At 63.0% G+C, this 27,296-nt stretch overlaps 1 protein-coding gene across 7 annotated transcripts in view; it reads left to right on the top strand.

Moving 5' to 3' along the window:
- The window catches only part of PLCH2 (phospholipase C eta 2), a 65,540-nt gene extending 38,937 nt beyond the window's left edge, over nucleotides 1-26,603 (top strand). For 3 of the 7 annotated variants that reach the window (XM_027565131.1, XM_027565134.1, XM_027565133.1), the window contains 22 exons: nucleotides 1,925-2,071; nucleotides 4,343-4,586; nucleotides 4,792-4,921; nucleotides 8,269-8,439; nucleotides 10,346-10,439; nucleotides 10,599-10,802; nucleotides 10,988-11,108; nucleotides 12,756-12,927; nucleotides 13,335-13,442; nucleotides 14,460-14,618; nucleotides 17,264-17,350; nucleotides 17,697-17,779; nucleotides 18,142-18,239; nucleotides 18,566-18,748; nucleotides 19,132-19,239; nucleotides 19,729-19,853; nucleotides 19,932-20,016; nucleotides 20,372-20,518; nucleotides 20,872-20,951; nucleotides 23,024-23,321; nucleotides 24,562-24,585; nucleotides 24,814-26,603. In XM_027565131.1, the coding sequence (XP_027420932.1) occupies nucleotides 1,925-2,071; nucleotides 4,343-4,586; nucleotides 4,792-4,921; nucleotides 8,269-8,439; nucleotides 10,346-10,439; nucleotides 10,599-10,802; nucleotides 10,988-11,108; nucleotides 12,756-12,927; nucleotides 13,335-13,442; nucleotides 14,460-14,618; nucleotides 17,264-17,350; nucleotides 17,697-17,779; nucleotides 18,142-18,239; nucleotides 18,566-18,748; nucleotides 19,132-19,239; nucleotides 19,729-19,853; nucleotides 19,932-20,016; nucleotides 20,372-20,518; nucleotides 20,872-20,951; nucleotides 23,024-23,321; nucleotides 24,562-24,585; nucleotides 24,814-26,099 (4,154 nt within the window). In that variant the 3' untranslated portion in view covers nucleotides 26,100-26,603. Of the gene's footprint in view, nucleotides 1-1,924; nucleotides 2,072-4,342; nucleotides 4,587-4,791; nucleotides 4,922-8,268; nucleotides 8,440-10,345; nucleotides 10,440-10,598; nucleotides 10,803-10,987; nucleotides 11,109-12,755; nucleotides 12,928-13,334; nucleotides 13,443-14,459; nucleotides 14,619-17,263; nucleotides 17,351-17,696; nucleotides 17,780-18,141; nucleotides 18,240-18,565; nucleotides 18,749-19,131; nucleotides 19,240-19,728; nucleotides 19,854-19,931; nucleotides 20,017-20,371; nucleotides 20,519-20,871; nucleotides 20,952-23,023; nucleotides 23,787-24,557; nucleotides 24,586-24,813 lie in introns of all 7 variants that reach the window. The other 4 variants (XM_027565135.1, XM_027565138.1, XM_027565137.1 and 1 more) reach the window with 3 other exon arrangements.
- Nucleotides 26,604-27,296: the final 693 nt, after the last annotated feature.

Raw genomic sequence — 27,296 nt, 5'->3', positions numbered from 1 at the left:
GCGCTGTGGCTCTTCCACCTCCAGACCCTGGGTTGCAGCTTCTCCCAGGACCCCTCCATGGCCCTGGAAGGGGGGCGGACTGGCACAGGGGCCATCAGAGACAGCGGGTGACAGTCAGGCCAATGCCAGAGGCGCCTGGGAACAGCCCTGCGGGGGAGCTAGAGGCCAGCGAAGAGGGAAAGAGGGAGCCGAGGAGAGAAGGGGGCCCCGTGGAGCTCTGGGGCTGCCCCCCACCACCTGACCCACTGCCTAGGTAGGGTGGGGGGCTCCGGCCCTCCCTGGCCTCCGTGAACCCACCCCGGCCATCATCGGGGCATGTCCGTCCCCTGGCCACTTACCCCAAGCCGGACCAAGGGAACCGTGGCCTGCCTGGCGGAGGCCCTCCTCTGGGTCGGCGGGAGCATGGCTGTGTCTCCGCAGTGGCAGCTTGGCCCACTAGGTAAGGGGGCTGGCCTGTCTGGTTGGTCTTCTGGGGCGGGGACTGGTCTGCTCCTCCCTGCCAGAGCCCCGCCCAGCACCAGGGTCACTGGAATCAGGAGGGTGGGGCTGCTCCTCGGAGTGTGAAAAGCCTGGGAGCTCCCACCACCCCCCATGCAAACCTGTAACCTCCCGACCCCTCGGTTTCCCTCTGAGGGTCTTGGGGCTCTGACAGCATCCCCTGGTCTGCCTCTCTGAGCCCCCCACCTTGGGGTCTGGAGGCTGAACCCCAGGCGGGCAGTGGGGAAGGAAGGGGTGGGGGAGTCAGGGGCAAGGAGGGGCCGAGGGCATGGTCCTGGTGGATGTGCTGGCTGGACACTCTCTGAGGGGGTCCCTGGTACTTTGGGGTCAGTAGCACCTTCAGCCCCGGTGGGGAGAGGCCAGCATGCTGGGGTCAGACATGTCGGCCCTAAGAGGCCGACAGAGTGGGTGCTCTTGACTGCGGTGAGACTCTGGGGGGGATGGGACAGTAGAGTCTGTCCCAGTGGGGCTGGCCTGTGGAGGGCCCCATTCAGGTTGGTCCGTTCCACCGGGTCTCTGTCCACCTGGGGGAGTGGGGCTTGGCCCAGTTGTTCTAGGCCCCTGGACCATCCCTGTCCTCACCCCCAGCCTCCTCTCTTCACCTGCTACTATGTCCCCGCGGCCACACCATCCCCTCCCCTCCTGGTGTCTCAGTGGAGCCCACCACCCTGTGCACCCGTCCCCACTGGGTGCCCCCGCCCCCCTGCAGCCCACCATGCCTGCAGCTCAAGAACAGAGGTTGGCTTCCTCTGAGAAGTTCCCACTGCTTGGTCCCTTGGGGCTGGCACTGCCACAGGCCTCCACACCACCTGAGGGTCCCTCATCAGGGGACCTCGTGGGTTAATGACTTGGTGCTTCCCCAGAGGGCACCTCCTGGTTCTGGGCCTTCTGTAAGCAGCTGTAAAGGCCCAAGGGGGGCCGGGATGGTCCTGTCCCTGGGACTTCAGGAGCCTGCTACCTCTCCAGCCCTGGGGGCCACTGTCCTGGCCAGTATCCCCTACCCTGGGACATGGGAGATGTGCAGGCTGCAGACGGAGGCTGAATGGATGGAGGAGGGGGGGGTGGGGGGGGAGGCAGTTAGGCCCTGTAAGGAAGGTGAGGGCTCAGCACCTTCTGGGACTTCTGCCCTTGGGTGCACCCTCAGCCTCATGGACCTGGCTGGGCAGAGCTGGTCTGAAGTGTGGACTCTGGCTACTGAGCAGGGTCCCAGATTGGATCTGTGACCTGGGCCAGCACCTGGGGTCACAGGCAGCCCTGGAGGGTCTGAGTTTGGTGCCCTGATGGGTGGGGGGTATTCTCTGCACCCCGTGAGCACTTGGGGGTACACCTGAGGCTGTGGTGAGCAGGGGGCTGCCGCAGCACTCACCAGTGCTCCATTTGTCTGTCTGTGTCGGTCTGTCTGTGTGGCGGCTCGGTGGGCCTCCAGTGGAGCGATGTATGAGTGCCATGCAGGCGGGGACGCAGATGGTGAAGCTCCGGGGCAGCTCCAAGGGCCTGGTCCGCTTCTACTTCCTGGACGAGCATCGCTCCTGCATCCGCTGGCGGCCCTCACGCAAGAATGAGAAAGCCAAGAGTGAGTGGGTTGGCCCCAGTGGCTGGGGGGTGGCAGGAGACCCTCCTCATGCAAGAATGAGAAGGCCAAGAATGAGTGGGGCAGTCCTGGAACAGGAGACCCTCCCAGAGCAGCCTCCGGGCAGTGGGAGGGGCAGCAAGACCCTGAGCCCTGAAAGTCCCCAGGCCTGGAACACGGGCTCAGCTGGCCTTGGAGAGCCATGGTGGCCTCTGGATGCAGTCGGGGAGGGAGGGCCCCAGCCTTGCTGTCCACCCAGCAGATCCTCTGGGACTCCGTGGAGACTGGGTGGCACCCATGCCCAGCCCTGCGCCGGGTGCTGGGAGGGGCTAAGAGGCAAAAGGACCTTTGGTCTGGCCCCCTGGGCACTCTGAGGACAGGACTTGGTGCCCAGTGCTGGCCCAGGCAGCCTGGGGCGTGAGCAGCCGGCAGGGGCATGGAGGCTGCAGGGCTGTCTGGATGGGTCAGGAGGGTAATGAGCTGTGAGGATTTGCACAGGGACCTTGCTGGGGGTCCTGGGAGTCAGGGAGGGACACGTGAGCCCTTGCAGGTGACAGAGGGAACTTTGCCGCCCCTCCTCTGGCTCTGGCAGCTGGAGAGACGCAGATGTGCCAGGGCAGGGCCTGAGCCCAATGGTTGCTACGGGAGCTGCCACCACCACGGGGCCCAGGAGAGATACACTGTGGAGCCCCCTGGGAGGGCGTCTTGTAGGAAGGGGCTGGGACTGCTCTGTGGGCCCCGGGGAGGTGGAGTCACCGTGAGCCGTGCAGGCAGGAGCCCCTGTGCTCCATCGGGAGGCACTGTTTCAGTGCTGGGCTTGCTGTGGGAATTTAGCCCACGTGACTCTGGTCTTTGGGTGTGAGGTCGTGATACCACCTGATGGTAGGATAACTTCACGTCATGCTGAGTGACGAGAAGGACACCGGATGGCAGATAGAGGGGAGAGGTGGACAGGGTCATGGTGGCCCCTCTGGGGAGGTGGTGGTAGGTTGAGGCCAGCAGGCTTAGGATGGGAGAGACCAGCTGACTCTGGCCTTGGAGGGGTCCCTGGGAGAGAGGAATGGGGTGAGAGGCAGCTATTTCCTGACTGTCAGCATCCCCTAATCTGGGGGCCCCGAACCCCTGCCTCCTCGCCAAGGACATGTGAGCTACAGGGAGCTGGATGGAGAAGCAGGCAGGACAGGCCCCCTCCAGGCAGGGGGTGCAGGGGAAGCAGGAGCCCCCAGGGAGGGGGCAGAGGGGGCAGAGGACAGAGCAGTGAGGCCACCCTTCACAGTGTAAGTCGGGGAGGCCCACCATTACTGCACCAGACACGGTCATGCCCAGAGGGGTGCCAACCCCACCTCCGGGAGTAGGCACCGGGCTCTGGGGGTAGAGGCAGCAGGAGCCAGGCGGAGCGTGTGATGCTAGGGGTCCCTGGCTGTGCCGACTTCAGGGCACCTGCTCCCAGAGGGGCTGCTGGCTACCTGTGCCCTGGTATCTGTGAAAGGACCCTGCCGAGTGCACAGAAACAGACCCTAAGGATGACCTCTGAGCTCATCTCTTCCTGAGGATTCAGTCTCTGAACACAGGCTCCACGGAGCTCCAGACACTGTGGCCAGTAATGAAATTCTTCCTGCAGCCTGATCTGGCACATGCCAAGTGGGACCCCACCACCCCTGGCTCCCACCTGCTGGTGCCAGAGTTTATCACAGAGATCGCCACAGGCTCTCGGCCGTGCTGGCCAGCAATTGCCTTCCCAGGATGAGAGGCAACTGGCCGGAGCTTGACAGATGGAATTGGCTTGTCTGGTTCTCCTCACTCCGGGTGCAGAGGACAGACCCAGGGTGGCTGACTGGGGGAAGGCAGCCCTTCTCTTGGGGAGGATGGACCTCTTTAATGGCCAGAGGGAAAACGGGCAGACCCCAGGGTCAGAGTGGAATGGGAAGAGGCGAACTCACCAGCCCCAGCATATCTGTGATTTTTCCTTCTCCCCAAGGGTGGGAAAGATTTCCCTGATGCTGGGAAAGATTGAGGGCAGGAGGAGAAGCGGGCAGCAGAGGATGAGATGGTTGGATGATATTACTGACTCAGTGGACATGAGTTAGAGCAAACTCCAGGAGATAGTGAAGGACAAGGAAGCTGCAGTCCATGGGGTTGCAAAGAATCAGACACGACCAAGTGACAGAACAGCAACACCCCAAGGGCCCCTTGAAATGCCCCCTCCCCTAGCCTCAGACAGGAGGGAAACCCTGGGGAGGGCCGTGACTGTGCTGCACCCCCCTACCTCTGCAGTCTCCATCGACTCCATCCAGGAGGTTAGCGAGGGGCGGCAGTCGGAGATCTTCCAGCGCTACCCTGACGGCAGCTTCGACCCCAACTGCTGCTTCAGCATCTACCACGGCAGCCACCGGGAGTCGCTGGACCTGGTCTCACCCAGCGGCGACGAGGCGCGCACCTGGGTCACGGGCCTGCGCTACCTCATGGCCGGCATCAGCGACGAGGACAGCCTGGCCCGCCGCCAGCGCACCCGGGACCAATATCCTCGCGTGCGGCAGGCGGGCGGGCCCCAGGACGCACCCTCGCTGTCCACCTCGGTGGGCTCCCCGCCCCAGCTGGCTCATGTGTTTGGGGAAAGCGGCACTGGGATGGGGTCCTTCACGCCTTCCTGCCCGGGAATGGGAGGGGAGGGGAGGTATGGCTGGCCCTGCTGGACCCACGTTGGTCCCTAACTTGGCCCCAAAGTGGCTGAAGCAGACATTTGACGAGGCCGACAAGAATGGGGATGGCAGCCTGAGCATTGGCGAGGTTCTGCAGCTGCTTCACAAGCTGAACGTGAACCTGCCCCGGCAGAGGGTGAAGCAGATGTTCAAGGTAAGCCCAGACCCAGGTATGTGTCGGGAGCAGCCCCACCCTGTCCGAGCTGCAGAGGGTCCTGGGCTGTGCCATCAAATAGCGAGGCAGCAGCTGGTCTGGACCTTTGGGGGGCGATCAGTCAGATACCCCAGGTTGCTGCCTCTGGCTGTGTTGGTTCCCTGCAGCAGCTCCCGGGGCCTCCCCTGGCCGATGGACTGGGCACGTGACAGGTGCCTGGCCAGCAAAGGAAACCACTCAAGGGCCTGTATCCTCATCCCACCCCACCCCATGACTCCCCAGCCCCGATGGGGGGCAGAAGCCCTGCCTTGCGGGCAGCAGTGCTGGTCACCCAACGCCTCCCCTGTGGTCTGCTGCCACTGCTGTTAGCAGTTATGAAAATGCATCCTCAGCTGAGCGGCTGCCTTTATTGTCTGTAATGAGTTTCTCTCTTTCCGGAACCCCTGCTGGGATGGGGGAGGAAGGCAGGTGGTGTCAGTGGGTCCTGGTTCTGGGTGGGGCTGGGCCAGCAAAGCCTGCCCTCACTCAGGACTCGCTGTCTCACTGCTGCTGGGGAAAGGGTTCTGTGAGGTTGAATGAGGTGCCATGCCCCAACATACATGCACACATGCATACGCACATGCACACAGACACACAAACACACAGAGACACACGCATGCACACACGTGTACACATGCATGCACACATTCACACACATGTGCACACTCAAACACACATACACACACACGCACACACACACAGCCAGCTGCCTCTCCAGGCGCAAGCCCTGGCGGCTCCCTCCTGAGCTCCTGTGATGGACAGGAAGTCATGCTTGGCTGGAGCAAGGGGAGCTGGCCAGCTCAGAGTGTGTGGGTCTGTGTAAATAGCAGGGGTGGGAGGGGGACATGGTGAACTGGATGATCTCAGATTCTGGTTGAGGACTGGGGGTCTCACATGGCCCATCCTGAAGGCCCAGCGGGGAAAGAGCCTGCCTGGGCAGTGAGGAACTGGCAGGTGGCTCAGGCTTGCAGAGCCATACCCCGACCCCATTCTCTGCCTGCTCTGTCTCTGGGAGCAGCTCGGGGGTCAGCAGTCCCTTCCCGAACATGAAGCTGTGCCAGGGGCCAGGCAACAGGGCTCAGATTGGCCTTGGAGACAGGACAAAAGATGAGTGCGCCTCATGGAGTGGGCACAGGCTTCTGGCACCTTAAGGTCAAGTCCTGGCTTGAAAATGCCCCCACTGGGAGCTCCAGGGAGCCCACATCCCCAGCCCCTCTGGGAGCAAGAGGGGCCCATGCGGAGCACCCTGAGCACCCCCAGGCCAGTTGGTATCTGGGCACTGGCTAGACCACTTCGAGAAGGACTGGAGAGGTGGACCGACAAGAGAGAAGGACTGGCGAGGATCTGGAGAGAGTCCAGTGGGGGCTGTCACCCGGAATGCTGACCTCAGACCCTGGGCAGCTCTGCCCCTAGTGGCTGCTGTCCCTGGTGTCCTCTGAGCACCTGGGCCTCCTGGCCCATCTGCATGGGGCCCTACGTGGGCACTTGGGGGCCCAGGGAAAGAGGGCTGACCTCCAGCCAGGCAGAGCCACTCTGATAATTAACATCAATTTTATTGTCGAGAAATCTCAATATTGTTTCTACTGCCTGGAACTGCCCTAATCAAAGGATAGATCTGTCTGGTGGGTAAAAAGAGGCTTGAGCATAATTTCATTAAGTCTAAAATAACAGTGGAATGTGGGCAAGGCTGGTGTGGCCCCTGGGCCTCCTGCATGATGAGCACCTTGGGTGGCTCCAGGCCTGGCTCAGCAGCGTGGCTCCGGCCAGTGTGTGCCTTCAGCCACGGCAGTTTCCTTTTGTGGAGAGGAGAGCAACCACGGGACCACATCGGAAGGAATTCCTTGGGCCCAGGGGTTGGGGCCATCCCTTTGGGTCCAGAGGGCCTCATCATCCCAAAGGGTTTTCAGTCGTGCCTTAGGTGTGCTGCCCAGCTCAGAGCCCGCAGGGAGGCCAGATGACCCTGTGGGTGGATGCTCAGCATATGGGCATCTCTCCCAGCTTCAGTCTCAGCCCCAGGAAGGGCTCCCAGCCTGGCTCTGGGAGCCAGGTCCCAGCCTGGTCCCCAAGAGGCCCTTTGACCTGCAGGGCATGTCCTGCCAGCTCTAAGATGCAGGGCCACCCTCAAACCGGGCAGACACAGGGTCCTCACTGGCATCTGCTGGCCTCAGCACAGATGACTCTGGGCTGGGTCCTGTTCCAGCCATGGCATGGGCACCCCACCTGGGTGACTGGTTCTGGATGGACACAGGCTGGCTGGGTGCCCACCTTAGTGTCAGGCCACAGGGTCAGGAAAGGCAGGGACAGACTTCCCGAGAGCCCCACTCTCTCTGGGCTCGGGGACTTGGGGGTGGCTGTGGCCCCCTGGCTTGTGGGTGATTCTCCTGATTCAGAGGGGCCTCTTTCCAGCCATCCCAGATGGTGTGGCCATAGGAGGAAAGACATGCAGACTGCGCGCAGGGCTGGCGAGTACTGCTGTCCATGGTGCTGAACCTGGTGTCTGTTTTTGCCAGGCAGTCACCTCCCCCACCCCATCCCCACCCCAACCCCAGCCGACAGGCCAAGGACCTGACCTCAGCACTCAGGGCCTGACTGCCCCGTAGCACCTCTGGCATCTTCTGGGCAGCCTAGACTTCGTTACTGAGTGCCCTTGTCCTCTGAGTCTGCCCCTGGCCTTGACTCTTGGTGTCCCGAGTCTGACATCTCAGTGCATCCTTCCTGAGCTAGTGGATTCACGAAGGAGCCTGTGGTCTCATTAGGAGCCCAGTGGGCTTGCCTGGGGCAGGGGTCCCTGTGGGTATTGTGTGAGCTGTTCGCTGAGAAAAGTGAGGACAGTGGCTGAGATCAGGGGCCTGTCATCTCTGCTGAAGAGATGCTGATAGAGGCTGAAGTTGGGGATTTCTGCATGCCTGGCAGCCCTGTGCTTTTCTAATCGATGGACGACCAACTGTGATTACAGATCACAGCCCAGTATGGGCACTGGGTGGATGTTGTTGGCTGAAGGTGGGGGTACATTGCCGGGTTCAGGTGCTGGTTGACTTTGGAAGGCTAGGAAAGGGGCAAGTAGGGTGAGATCTGTATTAATGGATCACGTGGTGGCTTCTTGGTGGGAGAGGCAGAGTGAGGCTGCTGCTGTAGGACTTAGGGAGCACGATGAGCCCCTCCACGAGCCTGTGATACAGGCAGTGATCTTGAGAGGGGGAAAGGTGACTCTTGACTCAGGGTTGCCTGAGGGATGAGGGGCTTGAAGGCCCCCTCTCAGTCGAGGTCCAGGATGGGACATGAGGGGATGCAGAGACATTGCGTTACAGGAGGCGGACACGGATGACCACCAGGGGACACTAGGCTTTGAGGAGTTCTGTGCCTTCTACAAGATGATGTCTACACGCCGGGACCTCTACCTACTCATGCTCACCTACAGCAACCACAAGGACCACCTGGACGCCACTGACCTGCTGCGCTTCCTGGAGGTGGAGCAGAAGGTGAGGGTCCCCCGGCAAGAGCCAGGCTCCTGGTCAAGGTGGCCTCCCCTCAGCCTCCCTAGGCATTTGAGTCTGTCCACAGTGTGGGAGAAGAGTGGGCACCAGCCTGGCATTTGAGGCCCATATACTGGACCAGCCCAGGCTCTCATCAGCCACCCCACTACCAAGCAGGTGGGGGAGGAGGGCAGCTCAGCTCTGACTGTGCCCCAGCCCAGAGCTTGACCACAGCCCCGACTTTAGTGTCAAGCATCTCCTGGCCTAGGTTCCATGGCCCAGCCTTTCCACCTGGGCTCACACCCCCAGGGTTCTGTGCCCATTGCCAACTCACTCAAACATTTGTCCAGCAGATGTGTGGGTGCCTATGGGGGCCAGCCGAGTATGCCTGCCCACTGTCCTAGACCTCAGGCAGCTCCATCGCTCCAAGAGGCATTGCCTAACTAAAGCTCAGGGTCCAGAAACTCAGGGGTCTGGGTGGAGGCCAGGTGCTGCCAGCTCTGGTGGACAGAGGCTGGAAGTCCATGGAAGGGGAGGGGAAGGTCAGCAACCTCTGAGGAGACAGCACTCACCAAGGGGGTGGGGAATAGGGGTGCTCAGACACAGACTGCATAGGCACTGCCCCCAGGCTGTGGGAGAAGGCCATGGGGATCAGGGTCCAGGCCTCTAACTTCCCGGGACTCTTGCAGAGCCACTTTTGGGGTAACATTCAGGCCCCAGCTGCCTTGCCTTTCTGGGGTCAGACTCCCTGGCCCCAGGACTTCTCAGGGCCCTCATCCCACCTGCCTCACGTACAGTGTCAGCTCATGGTGATGGGCTGGGGGTGACCACCACTGGGAAGGGCTGGGGGCTGGGTATTGGGAACCAGGAGTGGCTGTGGACTTACTCTGGGTCTGGGTGGTGGTCACCTTGGACCTCTTGCCAGTGTCCTGACCCAGGGAGCTGCCCCCGCATTGTGCTCTTGGGTCCCCTCCCCCCAACTGCCATCATGCGGTTTGCTGGGGCCTCCCTCCTGCCTTGCTGATGGGGACACTGGGGTTCGCCCAGGCAGGAGAGGTGGGTACCAGGCTGGCTGTGGGCAGTGTTGGCACGAGGCTGAGGGGCAACTGTCCCAACAGCTGGCATACTTGGGGGTGGAGGGAGGGAATGGGGCCCAGTGTGGGAAGGGCAGCACTGACCCCTTGCTCCCTGACCTTTGCCCTAAGCTTTCCACAACTCTCCCTATAGTCTGGGGCCCAAATCAGCTGGGTGGTTTGGCCTCCTGGGTCTGCAGCTGCTCCAAGCTCTGACCCCATCTGTCCACTCCACTATCTATACCTGCCCCAGATTCCTGGGGGTGTCCAGGAAGCCCTGCTGGTGGGCCTGTCTCCAAGAGCTGGAGGTTCCTGGGGGCTGCACTGTGGGGCCCTAAGAATCGTTCAGCCTCTGACATGGGGCCACCTGGGCTTGGCTGTTGTGTGCAACTTTCTTGAGAGGGACTTGGGCAGATGGCAGGAGGGGCCGGGTGAGCCCCCTCTGCTCCTCCAAGATGGGACACAGTCCTGGCCCTCCTGCACTTTCTCATATCAGGCCTCACTCCTGCTAGCCTGCCCTGAGACCCCCAGCACGGCGTCAGTGGGGGATGGCCCAGCTGATGAGGCCAAAGACCCTCCCCCTGGCAGGGATCCTTAGCCAGCGCCAGCTCTTCCAAAGCCAGGGGACCCTCTATCTTCTGCTGGCCATCGAGTCCCAAGTCTTGTGACACTAGGTGTGGCCAGTGAGCCCCCACTACAAGGACCAGAGTCTCAGCCCCGCCATGTCGGCCCCTGGGCGATGCAGCGGCCAGAGCTGGGGTGGGAGGGTTGGCCGTGGTGGAGGAGGACAAGGGGCTGCCTGAAGCCAGCTTGGTCTCAAGCCCCCTGCTCTGGCCTAGATGACGGGCGTGACCCTTGAGAGCTGTCGCGACATCATCGAGCAGTTTGAACCCTGCCCAGAGAACAAGAGTAAAGGGGCAATGGGCATTGACGGTGAGTGGGTGCCACCCTGGCCCAGCTGTGCTGCCAGGCCAGTGGGGTGCCAAGGGGGCCACATGCCATGAGGGTGGTGGTCTTGAGCTGAGACCAGCACGGGACTGGCACATGGGGGCTGAACCCCCGCTGCCCCTCCACCCACGCTGCTCCCCACAGGCTTCACCAACTACACGCGGAGCCCTGCCGGTGACATCTTCAACCCGGAGCACCGCCTCGTGCACCAGGATATGACGCAGCCGCTGAGCCACTACTTCATCACCTCGTCTCACAACACCTACCTCGCGGGCGACCAGCTCACGTCCCAGTCGAGGGCGGACATGTACGCCCGGGTCCTGCAGGCCGGCTGCCGCTGTGTGGAGGGTGAGCGCTGGGCGCCGGGGCCCTGCACCCCCGCTCGGCCCTGGGGGCCTCCCCGAGGAGCCCTGTGTCTGGCAGGGGCTGGCATAGGTCTCTCTTGGTGTTAACTGAGGAGCAGGAAGACTGCCTCCAGTTAGAGCCCATGGGCTGTGGGTCCCTGGAACCCACTGAGGTCTGCCTGCCTGCAGTGGACTGCTGGGACGGGCCTGATGGGGAGCCCATCGTGCACCATGGCTACACGCTGACCTCCAAGATCCTCTTTAAAGACGTCATCGAAACCATCAACAAGTACGCCTTCATCAAGAATGAGTGAGTGACTGGGACTGGGGGGCTGGCCCCGGGGGGTAGGTGGGGGAAGGAATCAAGGCGTTCTTCCTGCCCCTCCCCCACATCCTTTCTGGGGAACAGTGGTTGTAGTGGCCGAGGTGCTGGTTTCGGGCTTTCTTGTTGAGGATGAGGGGCAGGGAAGGGGTGGAGGAGGGGAGAGGTGGTGGGTGCAATAGCAGCACGGGCTGGGAGGGGTGTGTGTGACAGAAACCCCACCCCCACACACCCGGTGGCGACGCCAGGTGTCAGACGCCTCCAATAGCGCCTCTGGCGCTGACTGTCCTTAAGAAGCTACTCTGCGTCCAGACTCACTTTGCTGTCACTCAGCTGTGGCTATAGACACTATTGAACAAAATCCAGTTTAGTTTCTGAAAATAGAAGACCGCCTCCCCACACTGTTAGTTACCCCAAATCAGCGAGGCTCGCAGGCGAGGGAAGAGCTAATTGAATGAAAAGGAGAAGGAGACTGACTTAAGAACTAGAAACAGAGGGGTTCCTCTGGGAAGACCTGGCCCAGGCTCTGTCTCGGAAGGGGGTGGGCATGGGGGCCCTCTGCAGGACAGCCTGGCCTCTGGAACTGCAGGTGCGGGGGCATCCTGGGCAGTGGGGCTGGGACACACAGGTCTCCTGAATCTGCCAAAGAGCCAGGGGCCTGCTGGGGTCTCGGGATGGGGCTCACACCTCCCATGCCAGCATCATGTTTACAGGCACTTGGTTCTCGCCTGAGGACTGAGGCGAGAAGCACCTTTGCTCAGGCCCTGCCTCCCTGCATCACAGGATTCAGCCACCTCTTGGTCCAGTTTGTGACTTCTAGGCTGGGGTCACTTACATTTTCTAAAAGGATTATGTTGCCTTTTGACAAAAATCCAAGTAACTGTGCACGTGACTGAAAAGAATAAATCAAACAACTGAAGAGCCTATTACAAAAATGCCCACACTGCTCTCCTTACCCGCACCACGCAGGTCATAGCTGTGCCAGGCTGTATCTCCCTCCTATTGGGCCAACACTGGGCCCCAGGGCCACACACTGGACAGTGTCTCCAGGATCTTGGTGGTTGGGAATCTTTCTCACAGTCTGTCCATTGCTCCACATTGCACCTCAGTTCAGTCCACATCATTTTTTGACCCCATTTTATGACTTGCTTGAACGTTTCCTTTTATTTTTCCTGGAGTTTCTAATTGCCTTTGATTTTTTTCTTATGAGGAGAAGAAGTACATGCCTTCTTTACCCACCCTCAAGGTCTCCTGGTTCCTATCCTTCACACTCAGTTGCTTTTTTAAAAAAATTTTATTTATTTATTTTTGGTTGAACTGGGTGGATTCTCTTATTGCAGTGCAGAGGCTCCAGGGCACTCAGGCTTCAGTACTTTTGGCTTGTGGGTTTAGTTGCCCCAAGGCAAGTAGAATCTTCCCAGACCAGAGATTGAACCCATATCCTCTGCATTGGCAGGTGGACTTTTAACCGCTGGGCCACCAGGAAAAGTCCTCACCCTCCCAGAGTGGCTGGCAGCCACATCTCTCCTGGGCTCCTGTGAAGACCCCCCCTCCACATGCAGTGCTGCAGGTGACCTGCGGTGGGACCTAGCCTTCCCCCAGCCTCATCCTGCTCCTTCCGTCTTGGGGCCACAGGTACCCAGTGATCCTGTCCATTGAGAACCACTGCAGTGTCATCCAGCAGAAGAAGATGGCCCAGTATCTGACTGACATTCTTGGGGACAAGCTGGACCTGTCATCAGTGAGCAGCGAGGATGCCACCATGCTGCCCTCTCCCCAGGTGCTCAAGGGCAAGATCCTGGTGAAGGTGAGACCCTGCCTGCCCTTCCTGGCACCAGCATCCTGCTGAGCCTCTGACCTCCTACCTCTGACTTAGGATCAGGGCAGGGCAGAGCCCTGCTCCAGACCAGCTGGGGTTCCACACCATCTGTGATAGATTTGAGGGGTCAGGACAAGACCTGCCCCTGCCCTGGCCTCCATCTCCCCAGGGAGGTCCATCAACCTGGGGCCTTCGGCATGCACACCAGGGCATGTCCCTCCTGTGATGCTGCTGCAGGGCTGGCCCTGCCCCTGGCCCTCCCCTGGCCCTGCCCCTGGCCCGAGAGCCACAAGCAAGCTTGGGAAAGGTGCCCATCCTTAGCTGCTGCTCCTGTGGGTACTGGCCTCTTAGCACTTCCCGCAGGGACCCCTCTCATGGCCCACCTGCTCCCCCAGGGCAAGAAGCTCCCAGCCAACATCAGTGAGGATGCTGAGGAGGGCGAAGTGTCTGATGAGGACAGCGCAGATGAGATCGATGAGGACTGCAAGCTCCTCAATGGGGATGTGAGTGAGGAGGGGGGACCTTCTTCCCAGATTGGGGAGCCACAGCCCTGAAGGGCCAGCTCATGGCCTGGTTGTGGGATGGAGGCAGCAGGGACAGAGGGGCATGGGGCAGCTTGAGGGTAAGTTGCACAGCTGCCAGGCTGCTGGGCATGCAGTTGGCCTGGGCCACAGGGGGCCCCCCTGCCCAGCCACCCCCCCCCCCCCACAGGATACAAACCCCGAGTTCCCAGTGAGCAACTGTCACCTCTTCTCCAAGCTCGTGAGGCTGGGGCAGTGCTGAGAGGCTGAGGAGTCAGCACCAGCGTCGAGCAGCAGAGGAGTGGGCTATGGGGAGGTAGCCATGGGGAGGTGGGGGGACCTCTAATTAGCATCCTCCCTTTTCTGGGCGCTGCTGAAGTATTATTTCTCCCTGAGGGGCCATCAGATGAGAAAGCAATTGTGTAGAGTTCTTGGCCCTGCTGGCTAATTGTTTTAGAAAGCCCCGAGGCAGTGGACTCTTCACGCTCTGGGTGGGCCTGTGCATTTCCCTGCCTGGCCCGAGGCAACAGTAAACCCTACATCTGCACTGGCCCCCTTGCACCCACTGTACCCTGGGTGTGGGGGTGCCCAGATACCCTGGCGCACTGGGGCTACCCCCACCCCCATTCATCTCCTCCAGACACAAAGTGGATGGTGGTCGGTTCCCGATCTTGAGCCCCCCTGAGCGCATAGTGGCAGCTGGGTGCCCGTGACTCATCTGCGGGTCCCAGGGCAGCGTAGTGCAGCTGAAGGAGGCGGGCGTTGGAATCAGATGGGCCTGGGCCTGTCTGGGGCCCAGGACAAACTGCACACCTACTGTGCACCCCAGGGGGAGCAGGGGGGTGATGAGGACCAGCACGGTGATGCAGGAGTGAGCCTGCGGTCAGTGCCAAGTGTGAGAGGAGGGGGGGTGGCGCTGGCCCTGCTGAGACCCGGGATGCAGTCCACACTGCTGCCCGAGGCGGGGGACGGAGGCCAATGATTGGCTGCCTCTCGCAGGCCTCCACCAACCGGAAACGTGTGGAAAACATTGCCAAGAGGAAACTGGATTCCCTAATGAAGGAGTCCAAGATTCGGGACTGTGAAGACCCCAGCGACTTCACCGTGTCCACGCTGCCCCCACCTGGCAAACTTGGGCCCAAGGCAGAGGCCAAAAAGGTGAGAGCCCTGAGGCCACGAAGGGGGTTGCCTGCAGCTGGGAGAGGGGCTGGCACGTGAGGTCTCTGCATACGCACATACACACCTGCACACACACCTGCACACACACACCTACATACACCTGCACACTCATACCTGCACACACACACACCTACATCTGCACACACACACACCTACATCTGCACACACACACTGCCCCTGGTGCATATATTCACCCTGGGGCCTCCAGGAGCTCACACCTGGCTCTTCCGAGTCTCATCTTGAGAGACCTGCAGCCGTCAGTGTCACAAGGCAGATGACCACAGTGGGGCCGCTCCATTGGTATGGCTGACAGTTTGTCCCCAGAGGTCTGTGGGCAACTCCTCTAGCCCCCATCCTCCCCACCTGTGGGCAGGAGCGGATGGCAGCCCCCTAGGGACCTCCAGCTCCTCCTAAAAGAGAACTTGGGTGTGGCCTCGGGGGTCTGGTGGTGACTGGGAGGGGTTCAAAGCCTGGTAAGTACTGGCAGCTGTCCAGCTGCCCCCTGCCTGGAGGCCCCCAGCCTCACAGGGAAGCGCGGCTGAGCTCTGGGAAGTACCTTCACAGGGAGAACAGTGTGGGGGCTGTCAGGGCAGACATAAAGCCTGGGGGCCAGGCTGGGCTGGCGGCTGTGGTGCCGTCTGGAGGGACTGGCCGACACTGGAGGAGGGTCACATCAACAGAGTGGCCTGGGGGGAACCCCGTGGGGGCTGTGATGGGCAGGGAGGCTGGCCTTAGGGCTAGGAGGGTGCCAGTTGGTCCTGCAGACCCCATTTTGTGAGACAAGACACATCCGGCTCTGTGTGCTGGTGGGAGGGGCTGACGTGGCCCTGCTGCCCACACCCCTCACAGCTGAGGATGGAGAGGGGTGCTGTCTCCCTGCCAAGCTGGGATGCCAGGGGAGGGGGTGGGTGACAGTGGATTCTGGCCCTGGCCGCAGCACTTCTTCAGGATGCTGGGCCAGCACGTACCTCTCTGCTCTGTACCTAGATTCAGGAGGACTGCTGTGCTGGGTGACCATGGGGTTTCAGGCGAGGGTTAACGAGCCAAGAGGTGTGTCAGCCTTGCTGGCTGCAAACACTGTGAACACAGATTCCCATGCCTCTGCCAGCTCATGGGTTTCCTGAGAGCCTCCGTTACCCAGGGTCTGTGGCTTGGGCTTTGCACCAGCACCCCTCCATGTAGCCTGCCAACCAGTGGGAGACAGGACTCCCCAGAGGGTGGAGAAGGGGACTGGGGTCAGGAGAGCAGCGGAGTTGGTTGGGGGGTGACTCCCGGGAGCTTCCTGACACTGCAGGCCATGTCTCCAGCCAGGTGCCCCCTCTCTAGCACGTGAGCAGAGAAGGCATCCGGGGGGATGGGCCTGTGGCTGTCCCTGCCCCTCTTTGCTGGGCCGAGGGCCTCCTGTCCCTCGCTCCAGCTCCAGGCTCCCTGCCTGGTGACCAGAATCCAGACCTGAAGGGTTCCACTCATCTGCTGGGTGAGGCCAGGGGACTGAGGGAGGAGCATGTGCAGGGGTGCCCCCAGCGGTGTGTGTACAAGCTCACACACAGGGTGTGTACGTCTTGCTGAAACCCCTCCCCGACAGGGATCGTCGGCTGCAAAACCAGCTCCTGCCATGGTGTGGTAGGCACAGCCTGAACAAAGCTGGGAGGGTTGTGGGGGCATCTGTGGAAGGGGCTGGCGGGGGCAGCTGGTGGTGGCTACAGTGAGTGGCCTCAGGGACACAGGCACAAGCTTCCAGCCACTCCAGGAGTGTAAATGAGCTTCAGCATGGGCTTCCCTAGATGTCTCAGGAGATAAAGAATCCACCTGCAATGCAGGAGACCTGGGTCTGATCCCTGGGTTGGAAAGATCCCCTGGAGAAGGGAATGGCTACCCACTCCGGTATTCTGGCCTGGAGAATTCCATGGGCTGTATAGTCCATATTGTTGCAAAGAGTCAGACACGACAGAGTGACTTTCACTTTTATGGATGACAGCTTTGGGCTTCAGTGACAGATGACAGAGGTGGACAGGCCACAGTGTTGCCAGGACCGGGCCCCCTCCTGGTGAAGGGGGCAGGGGCCGGGAGGGGAGCTGCCCATACGTGTGTTCTGTAAATGGTGCTGAGGAGGCTCGGTCCTGTGGCTTCAGGAGACTTGCTGTAGCCCCAAGTGCAAGCAGTGGACAGCCACAGCCCTGGGGACTGTCTAAAGAGGTAACACCTCCGCAGCTGTGAGAAGCAGGTCAGGGCTCCTGAGCTTGGGATCCTCAAACGAGGATTACATAAGCAGGCACTCCACGGAATATTCCAGACACACTGACGGTATTCATTATGCAATCACCATCCATGGGGAAGAATCAGAACTGGGCACTTAGTGAGTTTGGAGTGGGACATTGTGGGGAGCTGATTCGGCCAGGCCCCTGCTCCTGGCAACCACCTCTGTGTACCCCATGTGGGTGGGGACTGTGCCTCCTGAGGGCCTGGGGCAGCGGCCAGCCCAAGGCCCAGCTACCCCATTCGTCCAGGCCCCTCTCAGCTCCCCCTGTTCCAGGAAGGAGGCACTGGGAGGAGCTTCCTGCCCATGCCCCTTGGCCTGGTCTGAGGCTGGGCTCACTCGGCCCCCTGTCTGTCTCTGCTTCCAGTTCGAGGAGGACGTGGAGATCGGGGAAGAGGCCGGAACCAGCCGCCGGAATAGCCGGCTCCTCATGGGCAGCTTCTCCAAGCGCAAGGTCTGCCCGGCTCCCAGGCAGGGAGCCTGCCCCTATGTCCCCCAGCCAGAGGTGGGGCGGGGGCTTCTCCAGCCCTGAGAGTCCCTGGGATTCCTGGCTGCCTTCTCAGGCTATAGGTGTGGAGCCTTGGTCAGGGCTGGATGGAGCAGGTGTCTCGATGGCTCTCCCTTGGTCGACAGTGGCCAATGCCCAGAGCTCAGGTCCTCCAGGGCCCAGGTTGAGCAGGGCACTGCAGAGGAGGGGCAGGCCCAGCTGAAGCGTGGGCGCCAGGACCCCAGGTCAGCAGATCCTTCCTTCCCCAAGCCTGAGACTCCACCCATCTTGACTCTGCCCTCCTTCTGCACAGAAAAAGAGCAGCAAGCTGAAGAAGGCGGCCAGTGTGGAGGAGGGGGACGAGGACCTGGACTCCCAAGGCAGCCAGAGCAGGGGGTCAGTGCCCACCTCCATCCTCGGTCCTTGAAGAGATGGCTGCGTGGAAAGTGCTGAGGCCGTTGTTTTGGCAACAGCAGGCGTCAGATGTGCAGGCTCAGAGGGGGCATGGAGGCTCGAGGCAGCGACCCCAGGGTGCAGGGCCGGCAGCTCCCTGGGCTCCTTTGCTTAGGATTGGTCAGGGTCGGTGCTCTTCCCTGGGTTCAGCACCTGCCCCCACCCCCAGCGTCACCTCTCAGTACATCCATGTGTGACCCGAGCCCTGGAATACACGGGCACAGTTGGCGCGTGATGGACGCTCCCCAGAGCTTCAAAGGGAGGAGTGCTACCCAGGTCCTGACCCCAACAACCCCCTCCTGCAGGGCCGCTAGGCAGAAGAAGACTATGAAGCTGTCTCGGGCCCTCTCAGACCTGGTCAAGTACACCAAGTCTGTGGGCACCCACGACGTGGAGACGGAGGGTGAGGGGTCGCTACAAGTGGGGCTCTGGGAGGGGCGGGGGCCATTGGGATGGGGCCCTCAGGGACGGAACTGGGCCAATGGGGCGGGGCTGTGGAGGGGGTGGGGTCACTGAGGGGCAGGGTCATTGAAGGCAGGGCCTGGGGAGGGGAGGGGCGGGGCCTTGGAGGTGGGCGGTGCCACGGAGGGGCAGGGTCATTGGGGGCAGGGCCCAGTGAGGGGCAGGGGCATTGGGGGCAGGGCCCAGTGAGGGGCAGAGGCATTGGGACGGAGTCCCGTGGGGGTGCTCCCAGACCCGGTGCCCTGACGATACCCGTTCGGCCCTCAGTGGCGTCCAGCTGGCAGGTGTCCTCCTTCAGCGAGACCAAGGCTCAGCAGATCTTGCAGCAGAAGCCGGCGCAGTACTTACGCTTCAACCAGCACCAGCTCTCGCGCATCTACCCCTCCTCCTACCGCGTGGACTCCAGCAACTACAACCCGCAGCCCTTCTGGAACGCCGGCTGCCAGATGGGTGGGTGCCTGGGCCCTGGGGCAGCAGAGGCGGCTGGGCGGCGAGGGAGATGTGGCTGGTTACTCCGCAGTCACTCCGCTTAGCTCTCTCGCCCCTGACTCGGGAGAATCTCGGAGGTATCCAGTCACCCTCACCAGGATGGCACTGGTGGGGGCCGCGGGGGTGGGGGCCTTAGGACCCCAGGGTAAGGTGGTGAAAGCCCCAGTCTGGCCAAGCTCTGCCCCTGTGCAGGGGCCGCTGTGCAGGCTCTAGGAAAGTCCTGCCGGGTCGCAGGGCCCTGGTTGTGCCTAGTGTGACCCTAGCGGACTTGGGCTCACTAGCAGTGCAGAGGTGGGATGCCTGCACCCCCCACTGACCTGGTCACCCCGCGTCCTTCCTGGCAGTCGCCCTGAACTACCAGTCGGAGGGGCGGATGCTGCAGCTGAACCGGGCCAAGTTCAGCGCCAACGGCAGCTGCGGCTACGTGCTCAAGCCTCAGTGCATGTGCCAGGGTGAGGACGCGGCCCGGGAACCCCGACCCTGCCGGGATCTGGAGCCCCTCCCCAGCCTGCCCCTACATGAGGGTCCCTGGGTGAGGCGCCCTTGAGCGAGGTTGGCTGGGCACTTGCTGCTCCTTCTCAGACCCTCAGCTTCTCCCGTGTGTGCTGAAAGCAACTTGTGGATCTTTTCCTGCTGTCACCCTGGACCCTATCACCGGGCACCCAGTCACCCATCCAGAGGCAGTGTGGCCTGGCACCCACACTGAGCCCCTGTGGTTCACCCATGAGGAAACGAGCTGGGTGCACATCACGGGGTGGTCACAGAGGTGACCGGCCCCTCGGCACCCCTGCATTGGAGTGCTGCCTCCCGTCCCCCTCCTGCACCTGGGACTCCCGTCCAGTCAGTGGGGGAGAGGTGGGAGTGGGTGCCTTGGGGCTGCCCCAGCCAGCCAGTGGGGGGCTCACCCTGCCTGCTCATCCTCTTGCCCCGGCCCCCCACAGGCATCTTCAACCCTAACTCTGAGGACCCCCTGCCCGGGCAGCTCAAGAAGCAGCTGGTGCTGCGGATCATCAGTGGTCAGCAGCTGCCCAAGCCGCGGGACTCGATGCTGGGGGACCGAGGGGAGGTAGGTGGGAGGGCCTGGGCGGGCGGGAGGGCCTGGCTGTCAGCCTGGCCTGCGGTGCTACTCTGCCCTGTGTACCAGATCATCGACCCCTTCGTGGAGGTGGAGGTCATCGGGCTCCCGGTGGACTGCAACAAGGAGCAGACCCGGGTGGTGGACGACAATGGTGAGCATGTGGGTGGGGTGGGGGTGCAGGAGGGGCGTGGGCACCCAGAGGCCAGCCTGTGCTCCCAGGCCCCATCACAGCTCCTGTGCTGGTGATGCTGGTCTGACCAGGTTGGGAAGGGCAAGGGCTGCAGCCTGTAACTCACATAACTGCCCAGGCTGCCCCCTCAGTGGGGAGCCCAGTGACAGCCACCTGGCCTTCCAGCGTTGCTTCTCTGTGCCAGCGGCCAGCCCAGGAGAAGCTGCTGGGGGAGGGTGTGGGCCCAGGTGGCCTCCGGGTTGGAGCTGTGATGGGGACGGCCTGAGAGGTGGGGATGGGACAGAGGTGACAGACACCTCCTCCTGGCGGCCTCCAGGATTCAACCCCATGTGGGAGGAGACCCTGGTGTTCACGGTACACATGCCTGAGATAGCGCTAGTACGCTTCCTCGTCTGGGACCACGACCCCATTGGGCGTGACTTCATCGGCCAAAGGACGCTGGCCTTCAGCAGCATGATGCCAGGTGCGCAGGGGGCCAGTGAGGGTGGGGGAGGGCAGAGCCTGGGGCCAGTGCCCCTACTGTGCATTCCCTGAGGGCCAGGAGGGGGCGAGTTGGCTCCTGCCTCGCCTGGGCCTGGGGACACCAAGAGTGCAGAGGAGGAGGGTTCAAGGCCACAGCACTGTGTGGTTGGATGGGGGAGGGGAGCTCTAACCTCAGCTCCCAGAGGAGGAAAAGATCCTTGCAGCTGAGGCAGTCCTGGGAGGCTTCCTGAAGGCAGCAGAGTCCCCAGGACCCGGCTCGTGGGTTGTAATCAGGGCCTTGGGACCTTTAAGTAGAGTGTGGGGCTGGGGTGAGCCTGCCCTCTGCTGTTTCAGGCTATCGGCACGTGTACCTGGAGGGGATGGAAGAAGCCTCTATCTTTGTCCATGTGGCCGTCAGTGACATCAGTGGTAAGGTGAGTGCCACCTACAAGGTCACTTGTTGTAAGGGGCATACCAGCTCCACCCCACCCCCTCCATTCCTGTCCCTGGTGGATATCTTGATGGGCCTGTGTCTCCATCCAGGAAGGGGCTGGCGGGGCTCCTGATGCCCCTCTGCCAGTCCTGCTTCCGTGTCTGCCAGGATGTGGGAGCCATGGGCCTTCCCAGGCGCCCCTGATCCCTCCCGTCTCCCCTGAGCCCCCCTACTGCTTGGGGTCCCCGGTTCTCTGTCCGTCCTTGAAGGCGTCTGCCTGGCTTTGCCCCCGTCTCCCTCTCACCCCAGCACATTTACCCCAGGAGAGGGTCTGCTCCCACTTCCCCAATGTGCAGAGCCCAGGGGTCCCCGGTTCTGTGTCCGGGGCCCAGCGGGGCTGTAGGAGGTGGTCTGTCAGGCACACACGGGGGTCCGCGCATCTCCCGGCACTAACCATCTCTTTCCTGCCTCGCTCCTCGGCCCCGGGTGCTGCCGGCGGGGGCCCCCACTGGCCTCCCAGCTCCATCGTGCGTCCGTGGTCGCCCTGTCTGTCCTGTGTCTCCGTCTCCTCGCTGCACGCCTGCTGTCGGTGTCTCACGGCCTCACTCTGTCTCTTTGGTCTTGCAGTGGGCTTCTGTGTGTCCAAAGTCTACTTTTAGAAGCACAGCTCTGTTAGGAGCTCGAAGGTACCCCAGCGCGGGGGCGGCGTGGCCTGCCCGCCCCCACCTGCATGCTCAGGCCACCCCGTTAGCATCTGTGATTCCTGGTAGCATTTTGCAGACTGTCAGCTCATGTGATGTGGGTCGGGATGTGGTTCCGGGTCCCCTGGGCCATCCTCAGGCACAGAACAGCATTTACGAGGCAGGTCCAGGACTTCAGCCAGGCCTCCCGTGTGTCTGCCCCGGGGTCCAGCCCGTCTCTTCCTGCCCCTCCCTAGGTCCTCTAGCTGCCAGCCCTCCTGGCGCCTGTGCTCTTCCCTCCCCCTCCTTCTGTGTGCACCACCCCCGAATGCCTGTGTGCCCCTCTGATCTCTCTGTGCCTCGGTGCCCCGTGCTGTGCTGGGGGTGGGGAGGAAGGGAGAGGCCCCAGGGACCAGGAGCTCTGAGCTTGAATTCTGGACCTTCCTCTAAATGACTTTCTCGCTGACTCTGACCAAATTGCTCTGGATTTGGGATCTTGAATCAGGCAGCTGATTCAAGTGCTGGCCACTAACACCTCCACCCTGAAGGGCCCCGTGTCATGGGCACCGTGACTGTTTGCAGGGTCTCTGCATGCGAGGACCCAGTCGGCCTGTCCGGTGTTGACTGAGACACTTGCCAGCTGGTCCTGGGGACCCTGGCTGCCCTCCCCAGGCAGGGAGGCTATGGGGAGAGGCCTTGCAGGGACTTCCTGGGCCCAGCTGCCCGGGAAGGCCCTGGGCCAGCATTGGTTCAGGGAGCACCAAGCGAGCGTGGGCCCTGCTCCTGAGGCCCCATGACCAGAGAGCAGGGCAAGGCTGGAAGCATGGCCTGGCAGGATCCCGGAAAGGCCTCCTGGAAGAGACAGCACCTCCAGGCAGTGGGCCGGGCAGGGGCCTGGGCGAGAGCACGGGGCTGCACCTGGCTGTGCTTGCTGCCTCGGCCACAGTGCCTGGGGTGGGTGAACGGGACCGGGGCTGCTCCACTGGGTTCTCACCCCGCTGCGCTCTCTGCACCAGCCCTGTGCCAGCCTGCCCTCAGAGCTGGGGGCCAAGGGCTGGAGGGGTGGAGTGTGCAGTGGGCACAGGGCTAGAGCCCAGGTCTCTGCTTAGGAGACCCTCCAGCCCTCCCTGGGACACTTGCCCTGAGACCTGCAGCCCCTCCGCCAGCGCCCACTCACTCCACCCGGTGCAGGCTGGGTTGAGGCCGCAGATGCAGCCGCCGCTGACCCTGGTAGAGACACCCTGGAGACCCTCCTCCTTAGGCTCGGCCCCGAGTGGTGCCTCAAAACGAGCTGGTCCCTAGGGCTGCACCCTGTGGAGCTCAGCTGGATGGGGCTGGGCGGTCTCCAGCCCCCGGTGTCTGGCTGTCCCCTATGTGTCTCCTTCTTTTGCAGGTCAAGCAGGCTCTGGGCCTAAAAGGCCTGTTCCTCCGAGGCCCAAAGCCCGGCTCCCTGGACAGTCATGCTGCTGGGCGGCCCCTGCCCCGGCCCTCCGTTAGCCAGCGGCTCCTGCGGCGCACGGCCAGCGCCCCGACCAAGAGTCAGAAGCCAGGCCGCAAGGCCTTCCCAGAGCTGGTCCTGGGCCTGCAGGACACCGGCTCTGAGGGGGAGGCTGGCGATGTGGCACCCTCCAGCCCTGGCCCCATCCCGGAGGCCCCAACCCGGGAGGAGCCAGGCAGCCGCAGCCCCCGAGGTAAGGCGCCAGCGGAGAGGAGTCCAGAGCAGGAGCAGCCCCCGCGGGTGCCTGTGGGCCCCGGGCCTGCTGGGATGGCCGCCACCTGCATGAAGTGTGTGGTGGGCTCCTGTGCCGGCGAGGATGCTGAGGGCCTGCACAGGGGGCGGCTGCCCAGCCCGGGGCCCGAGGGTGGGCACTCGGCCATCAGCCAGCAGCCCCGTGCCTGGGAGGACTCGTTGGGGGCCCCCCACGCTGCCCCTGGGAGAAGCAGAGGGGCCCCCAAGGGCTCCAGGGCCCGGCATCCCGGGCCGGGCGGCAGTGGCTCCATGTCCTCGGACTCCAGCAGCCCGGGCAGCCCCGAGGGGGCCACCCGCTGGCCCGAGGGTACCCGCAGGCAGGCAGGGGCCCTGCAGAGGGAGATGAACGCCCTGTTCATTCAAAAGCTGGAGGAGATTAGAAGTAAATCCCCCGTGTTCTCCACCGGTAAGACCAGACGCTCGTTGGCAGCGTCCCTGTGCTGGCCCCGCCCCATCCCGCATGGCCTGGCCGGCGTCCCGCTGCGCTTCCATGTCCAGAACTGTGGCCTTCGTGTGCTCTCTGTGCTCCATCAGCTAGTCCTGCAGGCCCTGCTGCCCCCAGCTCCCTGTGTGCCCATGACGTGCCCCGCGGGCCTGACACCTCTGAGGCTGGGAAGTGACCCCAGGGTGGGGACTGGGGAGTCTGAGCTGTGCCCTGCTTGCCAAGGCCTGGAGGCCCAAGCGTGGCTTCTGGAGACTAGCTCCAGTGCCAGGCCAAGCCTCCCTCCTTGGCCTGACTGCCAGGACCCGGAGGCAGTTTCCGGGTCTTCCTCCCGCCTCTCCCCAGCCCTGGCCTGCACTGCAGTCCTCTGGGAAGACTGGCCTGGGCTCCTGGAAGGGGCTCAGAGCCTTGACACCAGGGCTTCAGCTTGCAAAGTATGAGGGGAGCAGATTGCAGGTGACCCTCATTCCCAGGGACGGGGACACACGTGTGAGCAGCTCTGCTTTGGACCCTCCCCTTGCCTCTGCCCTCAGGGGTGGTCATGACAGACCTGTTTGTGGCCCCTGCTCACAGGGAGTGGACCCTGGTCACAGGGAGCGGACCCAACCTGGGGAGGGTGCGCTAGAAGCTGAGCCTCTCTCCTGCACGTGCCCAGCCTCCCCTCCTGTGTCCATGGCCAACCCCACACCTGCTGACCACCCTGTTCTCCTTTCTGTCCCCACGCTGCCTCCCTAGTTAGGAACTGAGAGCAGCCGAGTGCCAGGTAACGGGGCCCGGCCCCCGTGTGCCCTGCTGCCCTGGCCTTGGGAGGCCCCCTGCCTGTGGGCATAGAAGCCAGTTCCTTCCCCAGCAGCAGTAGAACCAGAGGGTGGGCTGGAGGGAGTGGGGTGTGGGGGCAGCTGTATGCACGTGGAGGGGCCTGAGTGCGGGCGTCCTGTGGGCATGAAGCCCCGGGCCACCCCCGACACAGGCCTCTCCCTCTCCCCCACAGAGCCCCGCCCCTTCTCCATGCAGAGGTCGGTCTCCTCGCTGTGCAGCCTGGAAACCATTGCCGAGGAGCCAGCCCTGGGTCCCGGCCCCCTACTGCCAGGGGCAACCCCCCCCAGCCATGCCCCTGGAGGGCCCCAGTGCTCTACAGGGCTCAGCACCCTCTCGGCGAGCCCCCCAAGGGCGGCTGTGGAAGCTCCCAGGCCCCTCCAGCTCCGGACAGGGAGCCATGCGAGCACTGAGCCAGCCCCGGGAAGCAGGCAGTGGGCATGCAGCACTGGGGGCCCTGCTGGGGCCTGCAAGGGGGCCCCCAGCGGCCATATAGAAGGCAAGGGCCACCCCCGGGCTCTGGGCCATGTGCCCAGAAGGGCCAAGAGCGAGGGGCAGGTGCCCTCGGAGTCTCTGGGTGGACGGTGGCCCCTGGCCGGGCCCTGCCCCACCGTGTCGTTGGACGCCACTGGCGGGGACCGGCTATGGCAGCGGCTGGAGCCAGGCAGCCACCGCGGCAGCGTGTCCTCGTCCTCCAGCCTGTCGTCCAGTGACACGGTCATCGAGCTCGCCCTGCCGGGCCTGGGCCTGGGCCTGGGCTGCGACAGCCTCCCAGGGACCCTGGCAGGACGTCTGCCCCTGCGGCCCTGCTCGGCCCCAGTCGCCTGCCTGGACCCACCCGCTGTGACCAAGAGCAAATCCAACCCCAACCTGCGGGCTGCTGGCCAGCTGCCTGTGGGGCCGGACAGGCTGCAGCCCCTGCCCCTGGCCCCGGGGCCACCCTGGCGCCGCCTCCCCCTGGCAGGCCTCCCGGACTGCACTGTGGCTGCCAAGTCTAAGAGCCTCGGGGACCTGACTGCAGACGACTTTGCTCCCCGCGTGGAAAGCCTGGGCCGCGGCCTGGGCCTGGCTGGACAGAGGCCGGCTGGGCGAAGGGTGCGGCCGGATGCCCTGACAGAGCAGTTGCGCTGGCTCACGGGGTTCCAGCAGGCTGGGGACATCACTTCACCTACCAGCCTGGGCCCCACCGGGGAGGGGGTGGCAGGTGCCCCGGGCTTCCTGCGGCGCTCCTCCTCCCGCAGCCAGAGCCGTGTGCGTGCCATCGCCAGCCGGGCCCGCCAGGCTCAGGAGCGGCAGCAGCGGCTGCGGGGTCCACGGGGACCCCCGGAGGAGGAGCGGGGCACCCCTGAGGGCGCCTGCTCCGTGGGCCAAGAGGGTTGTGGTGATGTGCAGGCCCCCTCCAAGGGCGCCACCCACCAGCCCTTAGGTGCTGCCGCCACCAGCCTTCTGCTCCGATTCTGACCAGCCTGGGTGCCCACCGCCCCCCACCGCTCACTGCAGTCCGGGCCTTGGCAGGCCAGTGTTTGCTCAGGATGGGAGGCTGCCTGCCTGTCCCTGGCGTGGCTGTGCCCTTTGGCCCCCGCCCCTCCTCCCAGGGAGGAAGGGACCCCCGTCCCAGGATCAGGTAAAGCTTCCATGACCGTTTAAGATTTACGTACACATTGAGGGATATTTAAATTTTTTAGAGACAAAAGCTTCTACAATATGAAAATGGTGCCGTGTCCCTTCCCACTGTTCCCAGTCTCAGCCGTGTGGCGTGTGCGGGCGCGCGTCTGCCCGGTCCTGCTGTGCCAGGCCTGGTGTGCTTGTCAGGCGCCCAGGGTGACGAGAGCATGGCCATCCCCACAGACTGCTGGCTGGCTCTGCACAAACCCTGCTCTGTACGGGACGTTGTATATGCTTGTAAACTCCTGAACACAACTCCAATAAACACATCCGTGCTTGCCCATGTGGGCTCCTGGCTCACTCCCTCTCTGGCCCATACAGTGTTCCTGTTCCCTTACCTCTGTCCACGGATGGTTTGGCTGGACTTTGCCCGGGGCCAGGGCCACAACCCCAACTATCCTGTAGCCTGCCCACACCACCAAGCCCTGCTTGTCTTGTCGGGGGCGGACGTTGGCCCTGCCTGGGACCCCAGAGAAGTTCTGTGCGCACACTTTCAGGACTACCCATCCCTGGAGAAGCTGGGGAGCTGGCGGGGTCCTAAGGAGGTCTGTCCACTCTTCCTGCTGAGAATCTGGCTGGCACAGGAGCCAGCTGAGGTGTCAGGGGCCACTCCAAGCCCTTCTGCAAGGGACAGTGCTCCTAGGGTACTCCCCGCCCAGGCTCAGCTTGGGGAGGCCACGGGCCCGCACCAGGACCAGCTCTGCGATCTGCGCTGAGGCCCCGGAGGCCATGAGTGCCAGGAACAGTGTCTGAAAGGCTGGAGGCTGGTGGGTGTGGATGACCTGGGGTGGGCGTTCTCTTGCCATGTCCCTTGTAGGCCCCAGGGACCTGTGCTGGTCACTTGCCCACATTCAGCAAAGGCCTGGGGGTGGGCAGCTGTACTGGCTCCACTTTCCTCCCCCCAGGCCCCCGGGAGCTGGCAAGGCTGCCTCCATCCTCTGGTCAGTCAGAGGGGCTCAGCCTGTGGAGCTGGAGCCCAGCCTCGGGAGGCAG

The sequence above is a fragment of the Bos indicus x Bos taurus genome, chromosome 16 (genome assembly GCF_003369695.1).
Source record: "Bos indicus x Bos taurus breed Angus x Brahman F1 hybrid chromosome 16, Bos_hybrid_MaternalHap_v2.0, whole genome shotgun sequence".
Lineage (NCBI taxonomy): Eukaryota > Metazoa > Chordata > Mammalia > Artiodactyla > Bovidae > Bos > Bos indicus x Bos taurus.
The sequence above is the reverse complement of the archived record's forward strand: the minus strand, read 5'-3'. Positions and strand labels throughout refer to the sequence as shown.